This window comes from Monodon monoceros, unplaced genomic scaffold (genome assembly GCF_005190385.1).
Source record: "Monodon monoceros isolate NGI ecotype Baffin Bay Population unplaced genomic scaffold, NGI_Narwhal_1 Super_Scaffold_11, whole genome shotgun sequence".
Classification (NCBI taxonomy): domain Eukaryota; kingdom Metazoa; phylum Chordata; class Mammalia; order Artiodactyla; family Monodontidae; genus Monodon; species Monodon monoceros.
The window spans coordinates 11651384-11666963 of record NW_021703767.1 but is presented as its reverse complement, the minus strand read 5'-3'; the positions used below and the strand labels follow the sequence as shown (position 1 = coordinate 11666963).

Genomic DNA, 15580 nt, shown 5'->3' with positions numbered 1-15580 from the left:
AGACTAATAAGCAAGCAAAAGTTTCAGCTCAAGGGAGGAATGCTCCAACTGTGCAACCCCTGGAATCAGGGAGCAGTGGGAGAAGACGGGGTGGGGTGAGGATGGAGGGCTCCGCGCGAGGCCCACCCAGGGCCTTGGGTTTCGAGGGGGTCTTTCCAGAAGGGTCGCAAGGCCCCCGAAGGTGGCGTCAGGCAGGGTTCCCTCTCACCGCCCCCCCCCCGCCCCTGTCCTCTGTGCCAGGCCCAGGCCTCGCTTCGGGAGACCCCAGCTCGGGCGGCCGCAGAGGCCGGGATCGGGCCGCGCTGGGCGCCTCGGCCGCGGGTAGACGGGGTGGGGTGGGGGGGCCGGGAGGCCCCGGGCCGCGGTTCCCGGGAGCGCCGGCGCGAATGGGGGGCGCCGGGAAAATCCCCGCGGCGGGCGGGGCGCAGGAACTTGGCGGCCTCGCTGGGCGGGGCGCGGGCGCCGGGAGGGGCTGGCCTGGGCGCGGCGGCCGAGCCGGGCTCTCCTGCCGCCCGGGACGCGCCGCCGCCGCCGCCGCCGCCGCCGCCGCTCTGGAAGAGGCAGGCCCCAGAGCCCTGCGCTCGCCATGGCCACCTAGGCGGCGACGTAAGCGGCTTGGCGACCCCGCGCCGGGGCCGGGTCGCGCCCAGAGCGCCGCTGAGGCCGCAGCGCCCAGAGCCCCGGGCCATGCGGCCGCCGCTTCTGTTACTGCTGCCGCTGCTGTTACTGCTCAGTAGCTGCGGCGCAGCGACACCCCCGGAAGGTAAGCGGGGCCTGGGCCCCCCACCCACCCAGAGGCCGGCCGGAACCGTTGTCGCACGGGTGGGTGTCAGCGGGGAGCCCGGAGTAGGTGGGGTGCCCACGGGAACCCCGATAGGTTGGGGGTAAACGGGGGTGTCCCTAGCGGCTGGGGTCCGCAGGGAACCTGGATCGGTTGAGGGGCTACAGGGCTGCCCCGATCGGGCGGGGTCCGCGGGGAGCCCGAAGTGGGTGTGGGGTGGTAGGGGAGAATTCCGGGCAGTCTCGGGGCGTGGAGCTGGCGCAGCGGGAGGAGCCGCTGGACGCCGTTCGCCTCTCCCGGCGCCCTGGACATCGCTGGCAGGAAGGAGGGGCTCAAGCTGCCCCTGCCTGAATCTGGACACACTCTAGCTCCTTCTCTCCCACCCCCGCGCCGCCGCCCAAACACCAGCGCGGCCCGACTCCGAATGTCTCAAAATGAACAAAGGAAAAACCGAATCCAGGGCTCGAGGAAAGGCCGCCTCTGCGGGCCACAGAGTCTTCTCCTGGGCCGCCTGAACGTAGCCCCGTCTGGCACGTCCTCCCCAGTGGCCTGAGCAGGAAGCAGGTCCCAAGCCTGCCTTCCTGGCAGCTGCGTGCCGTGGAGGCCAGCCACCGGCAGGGACCTCCGTCTTGGAGGTTGTGACTGTAACTCAGCCTTACTGTGGCCGGGTGTGTTTGATATCGGTGTGAAACCCCGATGGGGAACGGATAGATGGGGGGAAGGGGGCGGGGCGGGGCGGGGCTGCGCTCAGGGCAGGACCCAGAAATGTCGCGTTGCGGGTAAGGAGGTCGGTCAGCTGAACCAGACTGTTAATCCCAGCTCCGTTCCCATCTGGACGGCCTTTTACCTGAGATCGGCCATCTGCTTACCTCTGACACAAACTGACCATACTTATGAGCGAAAGAGAAAAACTACAAAAAAAGAGGGAGAAAGAAAGAGAAAACAATGACAAAGGTGGATGTGTGAGAACATTCTGTGCATGTCCACGTGTTTGTGTTTCGCTGGGTTCTTTCCTGTAGAAAAGCCGGTATCATAGATTGGGTAACAGTTAAGAAGTTTCAAGAATTTAGAAGTTTCCTCCCACTTGAATTCTCAAGGTGTTGTTTGCGTTTGTTTCTTTTATCAGCATCCCTTGCTAAAGCCCTTAAATGCCGTAGATCCTGGCTGAGGGGAGCCTTGCATATGAGGATGTGTTCGCCTGGTTAAATGGCTGTTTCCCCTGGGAGTCGGACAGATGGGTTTGAATCTCGACTCCGCTCCTCCCCAGCTTCAAGCCTTGAACAACCTATGTCTGCCCCTTCCCTGCTTCCTTCACATGAGATTTGGGCACTCGTAAAATGTTAGTAATTGCCCAAGGTGGTCCTAGGTCCATCTTTCTAGTGATTATCTTTGATTGTATTCTGCAAAAGTTTGGGTCTCTGTGATGCATTGGAAATAAACTGGTCCTTCACCACAGATCCTTTGCAAAGCAGCACCACATTATACTAATCTGTTTTTTGTGACTATTTGAAATTTTGCATAATAAACAATTGAAAACTAACCGGGATATATTTTTTTAAACATCTTTATTGGGGTATAATTGCTTTACAATGGTGTGTTAGTTTCTGCTTTATAACAAAGTGAATCAGTTATACATATACATATGTTCCCATATGTCTTCCCTCTTGCGTCTCCCTCCCTCCCACTCTCCCTATCCCACCCCTCCAGGCTGTCACAAAGCACCGAGCTAATATCCCTGTGCCTTGCGGCTGCTTCCCCCTAGCTATCTACGTTTGTTAATGTGTATATGTCCATGACTCTCTCTCGCCCTGTCAAAGCTCACCCTTCCCCCTCCCCATATCCTCAAGTCCGTTCTCCAGTAGGTCTGCGTCTTTATTCCTGTCTTACCCCTAGGTTCTTCATGACATTTTTTTCCCCTTAAATTCCATATATATGTGTTAGCATACGGTATTTGTCTTTTTCTTTCTGACTTACTTCACTCTGTATGACAGACTCTAGGTCTATCCATCTCATTACAAATAGCTCAATTTCATTTCTTTTTAAGGCTGAGTAATATTCCATTGTATATATGTGCCACATCTTCTTTATCCATTCATCCGATGATGGGCGCTTAGGTTGTTTCCATCTCCGGGCTATTGTAAATAGAGCTGCAATGAACATTTTGGTACATGACTCTTTTTGAATTTTGGTTTTCTCAGGGTTATATGCCCAGTAGTGGGATTGCTGGGTCATATGATAATTCTATTTGTAGTTTTTTAAGGAACCTCCATACTGTTCTCCATAGTGGCTGAACCAATTCACATTCCCACCAGCAGTGCAAGAGTGTTCCCTTTTCTCCACACCCTCTCCAGCATTTATTGTTTCTAGATTTTTTGATGATGGCCATTCTGACTGGTGTGAGATGATATCTCATTGTAGTTTTGATTTGCATTTCTCTAATGATTAATGATGTTGAGCATTCTTTCATGTGTTTGTTGGCATTCTGTATATCTTCTTTGGAGAAATGTCTATTTAGGTCTTCTGCCCATTTTTGGATTGGGTTTTTTGTTTTTTTATTATTGAGCTGCATGAGCTGCTTGTAAATTTTGGAGATTAATCCTTTGTCAGTTGCTTCATTTGCAAATATTTTCTCCCATTCTGAGGGTTGTCTTTTGGTCTTGATTATGGTTTCCTTTGCTGTGCAAAAGCTTTGAAGTTTCATTAGGTCCCATTTGTTTATTTTTGTTTTTATTTCCATTTCTCTAGGAGGCAGGTCAAAAAGGATCTTGCTGTGATTTATGTAATAGAGTGTTCTGCCTATGTTTTCCTCTAAGAGTTTTATAGTGTCTGGCCTTACATTTAGGTCTTTAATCCATTTGGAGTTTATTCTTGTGTATGGCATTAGGGAGTGTTCTAATTTCATTCTTTTACATGAAGCTGTCCAGTTATCCCAGACCCATTTATTGAAGAGACTGTCTCCATTGTATATTCTTGCCTCCTTTCTCAAAGATAAGGTGACCATATGTGCATGGCTTTATCTCTGGGCTTTATCTCCTGTTCCATTGATCTATATTTCTGTTTCTGTGCCAGTACCTTATCGTCTTGATTACTGTAGCTTTGTAGTATAGTCTGAAGTCAGGGAGCCTGATTCCTCCAGGTCCGTTTTTCTTTCTCAGGATTGCTTTGGCTACTCGGGGTCTTTTGTGTTTCCATACAAATTGTGAAAGTTTTTGTTCTAGTTCTGTGAAAAATGCCAGTGGTAGTTTAATAGAGATTGCATTGAATTTGTAGATTGCTTTGGGTAGTATAGTCATCTTCACAATGTTGATTCTTCCAATCCAAGAACATGGTATATCTCTCCATCTGTTTGTATCACCTTTAATTTCTTTCACCAGTGTCTTATAGTTTTCTGCATACAGGTCTTTTGTCTCCTTAGGTAGGTTTATTCCTAGGTATTTTATTCTTTTTGTTGCAATGGTAAATGGGAGTGTTTCCTTAATTTCTCTTTCAGATTTTTCATCATTAGTGTATAGGAATGCAAGAGATTTCTGTGCATTAATTTTGTATCCTTCTACTTTACCAGATTCATTAATTAGCTCTAGTAGTTTTCTGGTATCATCTTTAGGATTCTCTATATATAGTATCATGTCATCTGCAAACAGTGACAGTTTTACTTCGAATATGTTGAATAATAGTGGTGAGAGTGGGCAGCCTTGTCTTGTTCCTGATCTTAGTGGAAATGGTTTCAGTTTTTCACCATTGAGAGCAATGTTGACTGTGGGTTTGTCATATATGGCCTTTATTATGTTGAGGTAAGTTCCCTCTGTGCCTACTTTCTGGAGGGTTTTTATCATAAATGGGTGTTAAATTTTGTCAGAAGCTTTTTCTGCATCTATTGACATGATCATATGGTTTTTCTCCTTCAATTTGTTAATATGGTTTATCACATTGATTGATTTGCATATATTGAAAAATCCTTGCATTCCTGGGATAAACCCCACTTGATCATGGTGTATGATCCTTTAAATGTGCTGTTGGATACTGTTTGCTAGTATTTTGTTGAGGACTTTTGCATCTATGTTCATCAGTGATATTGGCCTGTAGTTTTCTTTTTTTGTGGCATCTTTGTCTGGTTTGGATATCAGGGTGATGGTGACCTTGTAGAATAAGTTTGGGAGTATTTCCTCCCTCTGCTGTATTTTGGAAGAGTTTGAGAAGGATAGGTGTTAGTTCTTCTCTAAATGTTTGATAGAATTTGCTTGTGAAGCCATCTGGTCCTGGGCTTTTGTTTGTTGGAAGATTTTTAATCACAGTTTCAATTTCAGTGCTTGTGATTGGTCTGTTTATATTTTCTATTTCTTCCTGGTTCAGGTTGTCCATTTCTTCCAGGTTGTCCATTTTATTGGCATATAGTTGTTTGTAGTAAGCTCTTATGATCGTTTGTATTTTTGCAGTGTCAGTTGTTACTTCCCCTTTTTCATTTCTAATTCTATTGATTTGAGTCTTCTTCCTTTTTTTCTTGATGAGTCTGGCTAATGGTTTATCAATTTCGTTTATCTTCTCAAAGAACCAGCTTTTAGTTTTATTGATCTTTGCTATCATTTCCTTCATTTCATTTTCACTTCTTTCTGATCTGATCTTTATGATTTCTTTCCTTCTGCTAACTTTGGGGGTTTTTTTGTTCTTTCTTTAATTGCTTTAGGTGTAAGTTTACATTGTTTAATTGAGATGTTTCTTGTTTCTTGAGGTAGGATTGTATTGCTATACACTTCCCTCTTAGAACTGCTTTTGCTGCATCTCATAGGTTTTGGGTCATCATGTTTTCATTGTCATTTGTTTCTAGGTATTTTTTGATTTCTTCAGTGGTCTCTTGTTTATTTAGTAGTGTACTGTTTAGTCTCCATGTGTTTGGTTTTTTTACAGACTTTTTCCTGTAATTGATATCTAGTCTCATAGTGTTGTGGTCAGAAAAGATACTTGATACAATTTCAGTTTCCTTAAATTTTCCAAGGCTTGATTTGTGACCCAAGATATGATCTATCCTGGAGAATGTTCCATGAGCACTTGAGAAGAAAGTGTAATCTGCTGTTTTTGGATAGAATGTCCTATGAATATCAATTAAGTCCATGTTGTTTAATGTATCATTTAAAGCTCGTGTTTCCTTATTTATTTTCATTTTGGATGATCTGTCCATTGGTGAAAGTGGGGTGTTGAAGTCCTCTACTATGATTGTGTTACTGTCAATTTCCCCTTTTATGGCTGTTAGCATTTGCCTTATGTATTATGGTGCTCCTATGTTGGGTGCATAAATATTGACAATTGTTATATTTTCCTCTTGGATTGATCCCTTGATCATTATGTAGTGTCCTTCTTTGTCTCTTGTATTAGTCTTTATTTTAAAGTCTATTTTGTCTGGTATGAGTATTGCTACTCCAGCTTTCTTTTGATTTCCATTTGCATGGAATATCTTTTTCCATCCCCTCACTTTCAGTCTGTATGTGTCCTTAGGTCTGAAGTGGGTCTCTTGTAGACAGCATATGTATGGGTCTTGTTTCTGTATCCATTCAGCCAGTCTATGTCTTTTGGTGGGAGCATTTAATCCATTTACATTTAAGGTAGTTATTGATATGAATGTTCCTATTACCATTTTCTTAATTCTTTTGGGCTTGTTATTGTAGTCTTTTCCTTCTCTTATGTTTCCTGCCTAGAGAAGTTTCTTTAGCATTTGTTGTAGAGCTGGTTTGGTGGTGCTGAATTCTCTTCGCTTTTACTTGTCTGTAAAGATTTTAATTTCTCTATTGAATCTGAATGAGATCCTTGCTGTGTAGAGTAATCTTGGTTGTAGGTTTTTGCCTTTCATCATTTTAAATATGTCCTGTCACTCCCTTCTGGCTTGCAGAGTTTTTGCTGAAAGATCAGCTGTTAACCTTATGGGGATTCCCTTGTATGTTAATTGTTGCTTTTCCCTTGCTGCTTTTAATCTTTTTTCTTTGAATTTAATTTTTGATAATTGTATTAATATGTGTCTTGGTGTGTTTCTCCTTGGATTTATCCTGTATGGGACTCTGCATTTCCTGGACTTTATTGACTATTTCCTTACCCATCTTAGGAAGTTTTCAACTATAATCTCTTCAAATATTTTCTCAGTCCCTTTTTTTTTCTCTTCTTCTTCTGGGACCCCTGTAATTCGAATGTTGGTGCGTTTAATGTTGTCCCAGTGGTCTCTGAGATTGTCCTCAACTCTTTTCATTCTTTTTTCTTTATTCTGCCCTGTGGTAGTCATTTCCAGTATTTTATCTTCCAGGTCACTTATCCGTTCTTCTGCCTCAGTTATTTTGCTATTAATTCCTTCTAGAGAATTTTTAATTTCATTGATTGTGTTGTTCATCATTGTTTGTTTGCTCTTTAGTTCTTCTAGGTCCTTGTTAAACGGTTTTTGTATTTTCTCCATTCTATTTCCAAGATTTTGGATCATCTTTAATATCATTACTGTGAATTCTTTTTCAGGTAGACAGCCTATTTCCTCTTCATTTGTTAGGTCTGGTGGGTTTTTCCCTTGCTTCTTCATCTGCTGTGTATTTCTCTGTCTTGTCATTTTGCCTAACTTACTGTGTTTGGGGTCTCCTTTTCGCAGGCTGCAGGTTCGTAGTTCCTGTTGTTTTTGGTGTCTGTCTCCAGTGGCTAAGGTTGGTTCAGTGGGTTGTGTAGGCTTCCTGGTGGAGGCGAGTGGGACCTATGTTTTGTTGGATGTGGCTGGATCTTGTCTTTCTGGTGGGCAGGACCGCGTCTGGTGGTGTGTTTTGGGGTGCCTGTGATCCTATTATGATTTTAGGCAGCCTGTCTGCTAATGGGTGGGGTTGTGTTCCTGTCTTGCTAGTTGTTTGGCATGGGGTGTCCAGCACTGTAGCTTGCTGGTCGTTGAGTGGAGCTGGGTCTTAGCGTTGAGATGGAGATCTCTGGGAGAGCTTTCGCTGTTTGATATTATGTGGAGCTGGGAGGTCTCTGGTGAACCAGTGTCCTGAGCTTGGCTCTCCCACCTCAGAGGCTCAGGCCTGACACCTGGCCAAGCACCAAGACCCTGTCAGCCACACGGCTGTGCACGCCCCGTGTCTTCCTCAGAACCCTAAGTTTCATCCCCTCCCAAAGATATCTGTGTCCTGTGAATACATTAGGACACAGACATCTTTGGGAGGGGCCCCTGTTCTGCCTACAGCAGGGTCAGACCATTGAATACAGTGATCAGCATGGGGCTGGGCCCCCTGTTGGTGATCACTGAAGGCAGGGTCTGGGTATCGGGTTGCGGCTCGCCACCTGCAGAAGCAGCCATCCATCAGATCACCCTGAAATGGGCACGTCTTAAAAATCACACTTAGGCAGCAGTGTCTGGTTTGCCTTTCATTCGTGGTCCTGCATTTGCCCCTCACTCCATCTCTGGGAGAGATGGTATCATTTCATTATTCATGGGAAAACTGAGGCTCAGGTGGGGTCGTGGTAGGATCCCATGGCTCTAGGTGGCAGGATCAGGATTCCAGCCAAAGCCCTTTGTCCAGAAATTCTCTTCCCTTCCCACAGAGCCTTTGTCAACACTGTTGACAGAAGGTGCTATGGCCCTAAATATATTGACCCTTTAGAGCCATCCAGATAAGTCCATGGTCCAGAGTTGTACCCACTCCCTGCCTCAGCCACTGAGACCAGAGAAAAGGCAGGACTTACACATAAAGCAAGGAAGAGAAAGACTGAGATTAGCGTGGGTTTCGGGTGGACAAATGCAACACTGAGGACACAGAAACTGGCTACATAATCCCTGAAGCAACTCAGGCCGCTGGGCTACAAGCCACTCGCTCCCCAGATCCTGCGTGCCTGGTCCTCCAGACACTGGGGATGAAACAGCCCCCAAGTGTGGCAACACCCAGCCCTCCTGGAGCTCGCTGCTCTAGCGTTGCGGGAGACTGTCAGTGAGCTGCTAGCAAGGAGGAGAGGAAACGATCACGTGGTGCTCGCACTGTTCTCAGCACCGCATGTGAAATTAACCCACTCATTTGAAGTCTGCACTGTTTTCTTTCCATTTCGCAGGGGAGGCAACCAGGCACAGAGAGGGAAACAGCTTGCTCAAGGTCCCGCAAAGAGCACGTGACTTTGAACCCAGGCAGTCAAGTTCTGGAATCCATGCCTCTCACCACCGGGGTGTAAACAAAGGACGCAGGTGGTGGGAAAGCTAGGAGAAAAGGAAAGCAGGGATCGGGAGTCCCCTGCCCTGGGCTTCGTAGGCAGGAAGCTGCTCTGATAAGGTGGCATCTGAGCAGAGACATGAAGGGAGCCGGGGAGAGAGCCTGGCACAGGGGGAGAGAAGCCTCCAGAGAAGGGCAGCAGCAAGGGCAAGGCGAGGTGGGAGGGTTCCCGGTGCTTCCCAGGAACAAGGAGGAGGCCACGGGAGGCCGTTGAGGGACGGGCCTCCTGAGAGGCGTGCAGGGCCGGGGTTGAAGCTGTTGGTGTTAATGAGTGGGCGGCCTCTGGTACTTCACTGTGAAATCTACAGCCGTAAGACTCATTTTCTTCTCTGAATGTGGTGAGACAGGGGAGTCCAAGAAACTCAAATACGAGAGCAAAACTGCAGGTCCTCTCTCCACACCTCAGTAAAATGAAAGTTGAAGAAAGTGGAAGACTCATCTGGAGACCCCAGCTTTTCCAGAAGGCTTTTTTCTGGTCCACGTGCCAGTTGAGGTGGAAGACTTCGCTGGTCCCCTGTCGCTCCCTTTCTCAGCTGAATGCTTAGACGGGGGGAGAGGGTGCCAGGAGAAGGGCGGAGGGAGGGGCAACGCCTCTGGCCCCTCCCCAGAGATGGGGAGATGGGGAGGAGCCCTGGGGCAGGCCGAATAAGGGTCCCCAAAGGTGTCCACATCCTCATCCCCGGAACCTGTGACCACGTTATCTTACATGGCAAAAGGGATTTGGCAGACGTGATTAAATTAGGGGTCCTGAGCTGGGGAGATTATCCTGGATTGTCGGGCCCTGTGGGCCCAGTGCAATCACAAGGGTCCTTGGAAGATGGGAGAGGGAGGCAAGAGAGTCAGAACCAAAGAGACGGCAGCACAAGAAGGACTCAGCCCAGCGTTGCCGGAGGCAGAGGCCATGAGCCAAAGAATGTGAGCAGCTTCTAGGCAAGGAAAAAGGCAAGCTTCCAGAAGCAACAGAGCCCTGCTGACACCTTGACATGGGCCCAGTGAGACCTACTGCAAACTTATGACCTCCAGAGCTGTAAGAGCATAAATCTGGGTTGTTTTAAGACACTACATTTGGGGTCATTTCTTTCAACATCAATAGGAAACTGGGGACTTCCCTGTGGTGCAGTGGTTAAGAATCCACCTGCCAGTGCAGGGGACACGGGTTCGAGCCCTGGACCGGGAAGATCCCACATGCCGCGGAGCAACTAAGCCCTTGTGCCACAACTACCAAGCCTGCACTCTAGACCCCGCGAGCCACAACTACTGAAGCCCGCACACGTAGAGCCCGTGCTCTGCAACAAGAGAAGCCACCGCAATGAGAAGCCCACGCACCACAACAAAGAGTAGCCCCAGCTCGCCACAACTAGAGAAAGCCCGCATGCAATGAAAATCCAATACAGCCAAAAATTAATTAATTAATTAATTTTTTAAAACTAGGAAACTAATATAGACAGTAGAAGGTCTCCGGGATGCTCTGATGAGTGCCCAGCCCCAACCAAGCACTCACCCTGAGACCCTGCACATCCCTCCCTGGAAGGAGAACTTCATTTCTCAGCTCAGCTTTGGCATCCACTGGGCTATAGCAGCCACAGTGAGTGGGATGGGCCTGACCAGGAGACCAGCCTCCCGCCATGCTGCGCCTTTGGCCCAGCTTCCATGAGGCCTGGTATGAGTTGGCAGCAGTGCTGGTGAGCTGCTTGAATTAAGATCTAGAATGGAGGTCAGCCCAAGGTCATAGCTGTGAAGACAGTGGACATTCTGTAAGTAAACAAGTGGCCACAGACTCTAGGTAATGTACCTTTCAGAAGAGAGCAGTGGGCCAGGCTATCAGCTGATCCGGGCATCCTTCTTTAAGATTGGATGCATTTACTGAAATTGTGTGGTTTGAGTTTCCTGCTTTGAATTCTGGAACGGCATGTTTTTCAAACTTTACTTTCCACCTCTGGGTGTTTCTCATTAATGTTTTATTTTTGGTTTTTTTTTTTTGTCTGCTGCGTCAGGTCTTTGTTGCTGTGCGTGGGCTTTCTCTAGTTGCAGCGAGCGGGGGCTACTCTTTGTTGCACAGGCTTCTCATTGCGGTGGCTTCTCTTGTTGCGGAGCATGGGCTCTAGGCATGCAGGCTTCAGTAGTTGCAGCACACGGGCCCTACAGCTCACGGGCTTCAGTAGTTGTGGCGTACAGGCTTAGCTGCTCTGTGGCATATGGGATCCTCCCGGACCAGGGATCGAACCCACGTCCCCTGCGTTGGCAGGCGGATACTTTACCACTGCGCCACCAGGGCAGTCCCCATTAATCTTTAAATCTCAGAGAAAGTCTATCATTACGGTCTGTTTTCTTACTAGAGCAAAGGCTCCCGTGAGGGCAGCCTCTAGCCCAATCCTGTAAAGCACCTGGTTGGAGTTGTGTCTCCCAGGTCACCCCGAAAAGGGGGATTCAGAGCTTGGTGGCAGTTCCCTGGGGAATGTGTTATTCTATCGTTTGTAGTTCTCAAACTTCAGTGTGCATGAGAATCAGCTGGGAAGCTTGTTGAAAATGCAGAATTCCTGGTCTGGGGTGGAGCCTGGGAATCTGCATTTTAACTTCAGTGCTTGTGATGCTGGGGGGGTCTTTGAGAAACACAGTGACTCTGATGAAGCCCAGAAGACAAGTCCTCACCCTCCCAGGTGTCTGTGGGCTTTGCACGCCTGGTTTGGGCTATGTTTCTGTGTGTGTGTGTGTGTGTCTGTGTGTGTGTGTGTGCGCACCCATGTTTGTGGACGTTTACCAAACACTCCTTTGGTACAAGTCTGGGTCTAATGCATGTCAAGTGGTCATCAAGTTAATTTTCTCCACGGCCTTCTGCAGTCTACTGTTACTTATTCCTTACTCCTGACGAAGAAACGGAAGCCCGGGCTGTTAAGTTACCCACACTTACTAAACGTAAAACAGGCATTCTGGTTCAGCCAGACCCCATACCCAGGACCCATTCATAAGGACTGGAACCTGCAAGTGGAAAGGCATCCCCAAGCCCCCCTTTTTCCCACGGTCTGTGTCAGTGGTGCCGTCTTTAGTCAAAGGCTAAAGGAGTAGGGGAGAAAGGGTAATACCAAAAACCGAGGCGTAATGGGAAGGAAATCCAAAAGAGGGGATATATGTATATGTATGGCTGATTCATTTTGCTGTTCAGTAGAAACTAACACAGCATTGTAAAGCAACTATACTCCAATAGCAATTAGTTAAAAACAAAAAAAACCAAGGCGTAGGAATGGTCTGGTAGAGTGCATTGGAATATTTTTGTAATCGATTTTTCTCCTCTTGACCCTCCCTTTCTCTCCCTCCTCTCCCCCCTTCTCTTATTCTCTGTCCCTGTCAAGACACCCCCTTCCAGCTGCCTGCTCCTCGAAACCTGAAGGTTCACCTGTACAACGCCCAGCAGGCTCTGAGCTGGGAGCCCGTGTCCCTGAACAATGACACAAGGCTGGTGGTCTACCAGGTGCAGTATAAATAGTAAGTGACATTTCTGTTGGCATTCTTACTGGGAGCTGGGGTTGGGAGGTTGTTACGGAACCTGAGGCCAGCTGCCTGTTCTTGCCTCTTGGCAGGATTGTAAGCAAATCCATGGGAAGCAGATAATTCTCTTGTACTTTTTACATCTCCAAGGACAGAGATTTCACAACACCCCATGCATCTGAAGGCTGAAAGGACCCTGGCCATCAGAGAACTCAGCGGTCTAACCACATGACTGCTTAGTTTGGTGAAAGCGGATTCCTCAGTTTCAAGAGAAGATGCATAAAAAGGCTTCCTGTCTTGAAAGGGCAAGAGGCATCTTTTGGTCTTCATCTCTTTCAAGTGTCAAAATCTGGTTTATTTAGGCTTGTGGGCCAAATTTGGTCTAATAAGGAAGTTATTCATCTAATGAACTATTAATTCTCAGTTTCTAAGCTGGTGTTCCATTTTGCATTTTTTTCCGGCCCCTCATTCTGTCTCTCACCTACTTTTCAAGCTTTTTTACAGTTTGCCGTCACTTGATTTGCAGTATAGACACATAGGGGAAGAAGAAAGGCAAAATCCAAGTCCTTGTTTACCTTGTTAAATGAATTAAGTGGAGACTAAGTTAAAATCATTGTGGGAATTCCCTTGCAGTCCAGTGGTTAGGACTCCACTCTTCCAATACACAGGGCGTGAGTTCAATCCCTGGTCGGGGAACAAAGATCCTGCATGCCACACGGTGCACAAAAAAAAAAAATTATCGGCTAAGTCACTTTTAGATTACTAAATAAGCAAAATTTTAAAAAATAGGAATGCTAGGGGCTTCCCTGGTGGCGCAGTGCTTGAGAGTCCGCCTGCCGATGCAGGGGACACGGGTTCGTGCCCCGGTCCAGGAAGATCCCACATGCCGCGGAGCGGCTGGGCCCGTGAGCCATGGCCGCTGAGTCTGCGAGTCCGGAGCCTGTGCTCCACAACGGGAGAGGCCACAACGGTGAGAGGCCCGCATACCGCAAAAAAAAAAAAAAAGGAATGCTCAGTGCTTTTGAGAATATGGCTGGTGGATACAGTGCTGGATCAGGATCAATTATGAGCACAGCCCCCTTAGAAAATAATTCTACTCTTCACTTACAGTCGTAGGGATGTCCATGTTACTTTTATCCTAGGCAGACAATACGACGTCGCCCCCATCAGGAAAAAAAAACAAACTTACATTCATGAAGATATACTGATACATTGAAGTGTCTATTCATGTCCATTAGCAGGAAGGTGGCAAACTGTGTCAAGTTTTAACTTATGGATGAACCCTTAGGTGACCAGTAAAAAGGGTAGTTATGTGTCACTTGACAGCAGGTGCAACTGTATGTGACATGGAATGAGTCTGTGGTCAAGAGCAGGCAGGCAATGTAGAAAAATTACAGATGGTTAATTTGTTAGAGGAGTAGTTTCCAGATGACTTCGTTTTCATCGTGAACTGTCCATTGTAACAATACTTGCTTAACAAAAATAAATTCTGAACTGGGATTTGAGTACTATCTCTGGATCGCATTTATCTATTTCTTAAGTAATTATAAATTACAAACATGATCATCTGTAATAAAAGGACCAGTCCATGAGGACCGGCTACATAATTTGCGGGGCCTGGTGCAAAATGAAAACGTAGGGCCCCTTGTGCAAAAACTATTGAGAATTTCAGGATGGTAAAGCAGAGCTTCAAACCAGGTGCCCTCCTAGGAGTACAGCTTTGTGCCACTGCGCAGGTCACATGCCCGTGAAGCTGGTCCTGCTCGGCATTGAGTAAATATGGTATCCTAGAGCCACACAAGAAGATTTCAGTAAGGGGAAGTTACAGCTGATCTGTTGACTAGCATTCCTTAGCCTTGACTGGGGAAGTACATTTGTGGGTTGACAGAGCACCTCTAAATATTAGAAGTATTTGTTAAAGCCTTTGACAGTTTCACATCACAGACCAACCTGTTTCACTGTGTTTTCTATTCGGAAAGCATTTTGTGGATATTTTACCAGGTTAGAGGTTGGTTTGGGATGTGATGTGTTGAATGTGAATGTCCCTATTTGTAAAAGCTGAGGGGGTCACTGAAAACTCAAACAGAAGCTAATTTTGTTTTCTTTTCCAATTACAGATTTGATCATGGAAGAGGGCCTTTGCTTTTTTTGTTGGTTTGTTTCTAGGTACTTTCACATGTTTAGGACATTTTAGTTACATTAAATAATTTAATTTTGAGGCTCCTGGGACTTAAAAGTTTCCATTCTGTTTCTCTCCAGTAAAACATCACTATAATTATAAATAAACGTGCCTCTGTTTTTTGACAGTCACAGTAGCAAAGCCAAAATTACATAGAGCACTTTGTGGGCAAATTTTAAGTTTAAACCAGAAGTTGCAGGTCATGTGGCCTAAAGTCTGTGTTTGGTCACAGTGTTTAATTTTTTTTTTCCAATTAGTGCCAACATTTAAACATCTGGAGATTTCACTTAAAAAAAAAAAAGAACCGAATTTCTGTTTTTTCTTGAAAATAAAAACAGGCAGACAGCAGGGCCCTTTCTAGGTCACACCCCACTTGCCCAGTCTTCCCAATGCATTTTTTAAATGTCATTGTTTTATAATTTTAATAGCAATACATTTTCTTTATAGAAAATGTGGAAAATCCAGAAAAGTAAAAAGAATAAAATTAAAACAACCTGCTGTCCAAGAAAAATCACTATTCTCATTTTAGTGTATTTCTCTCTAGACATTTTTTTCTAAATACATGCAGTTGTTTGCAAATGTGCCAGCATGTGTGTAAGACTGAAACAAAACTGGGGTTATGCTTCTGTGTTCTGTTTCCTTTTTTTCTTTCCTTTTAACTTAATGTAGTTAAGCATGTAGCCACTTTTTTCATACAGTTATTTCTGTGTGAACATTTTTATTCTATGTTCTGTTATATGATGTATCACTCAGGATTTTTTAAACTTTTCCTCACTCACGAGTGGTATAAGAGTTGACAGTTTGTGACTGTTATAAGTAATGTCCTCAAACATAAACTGTGTCGGATTGTTTTCTTACATTTCTGGACGATGACTTGCTGGGTTCAAAGGGAAAAAACTTCATCATTTTTGGAAGTGATGTAACAGAGGC

At 46.1% G+C, this 15580-nt stretch overlaps 1 protein-coding gene across 2 annotated transcripts in view; it reads left to right on the top strand.

Moving 5' to 3' along the window:
- Positions 1–514: 514 nt before the first annotated feature.
- The window catches only part of IFNGR2 (interferon gamma receptor 2), a 31490-nt gene continuing 16424 nt past the window's right edge, over positions 515–15580 (top strand). The window contains exons 1-2 of one of the 2 annotated variants that reach the window (XM_029214598.1): positions 515–763; positions 12336–12468. In XM_029214598.1, the coding sequence (XP_029070431.1) occupies positions 688–763; positions 12336–12468 (209 nt within the window). In that variant the 5' untranslated portion in view covers positions 515–687. Of the gene's footprint in view, positions 764–976; positions 1312–12335; positions 12469–15580 lie in introns of those variants that run through there. The other variant, XM_029214599.1, reaches the window with a different exon arrangement.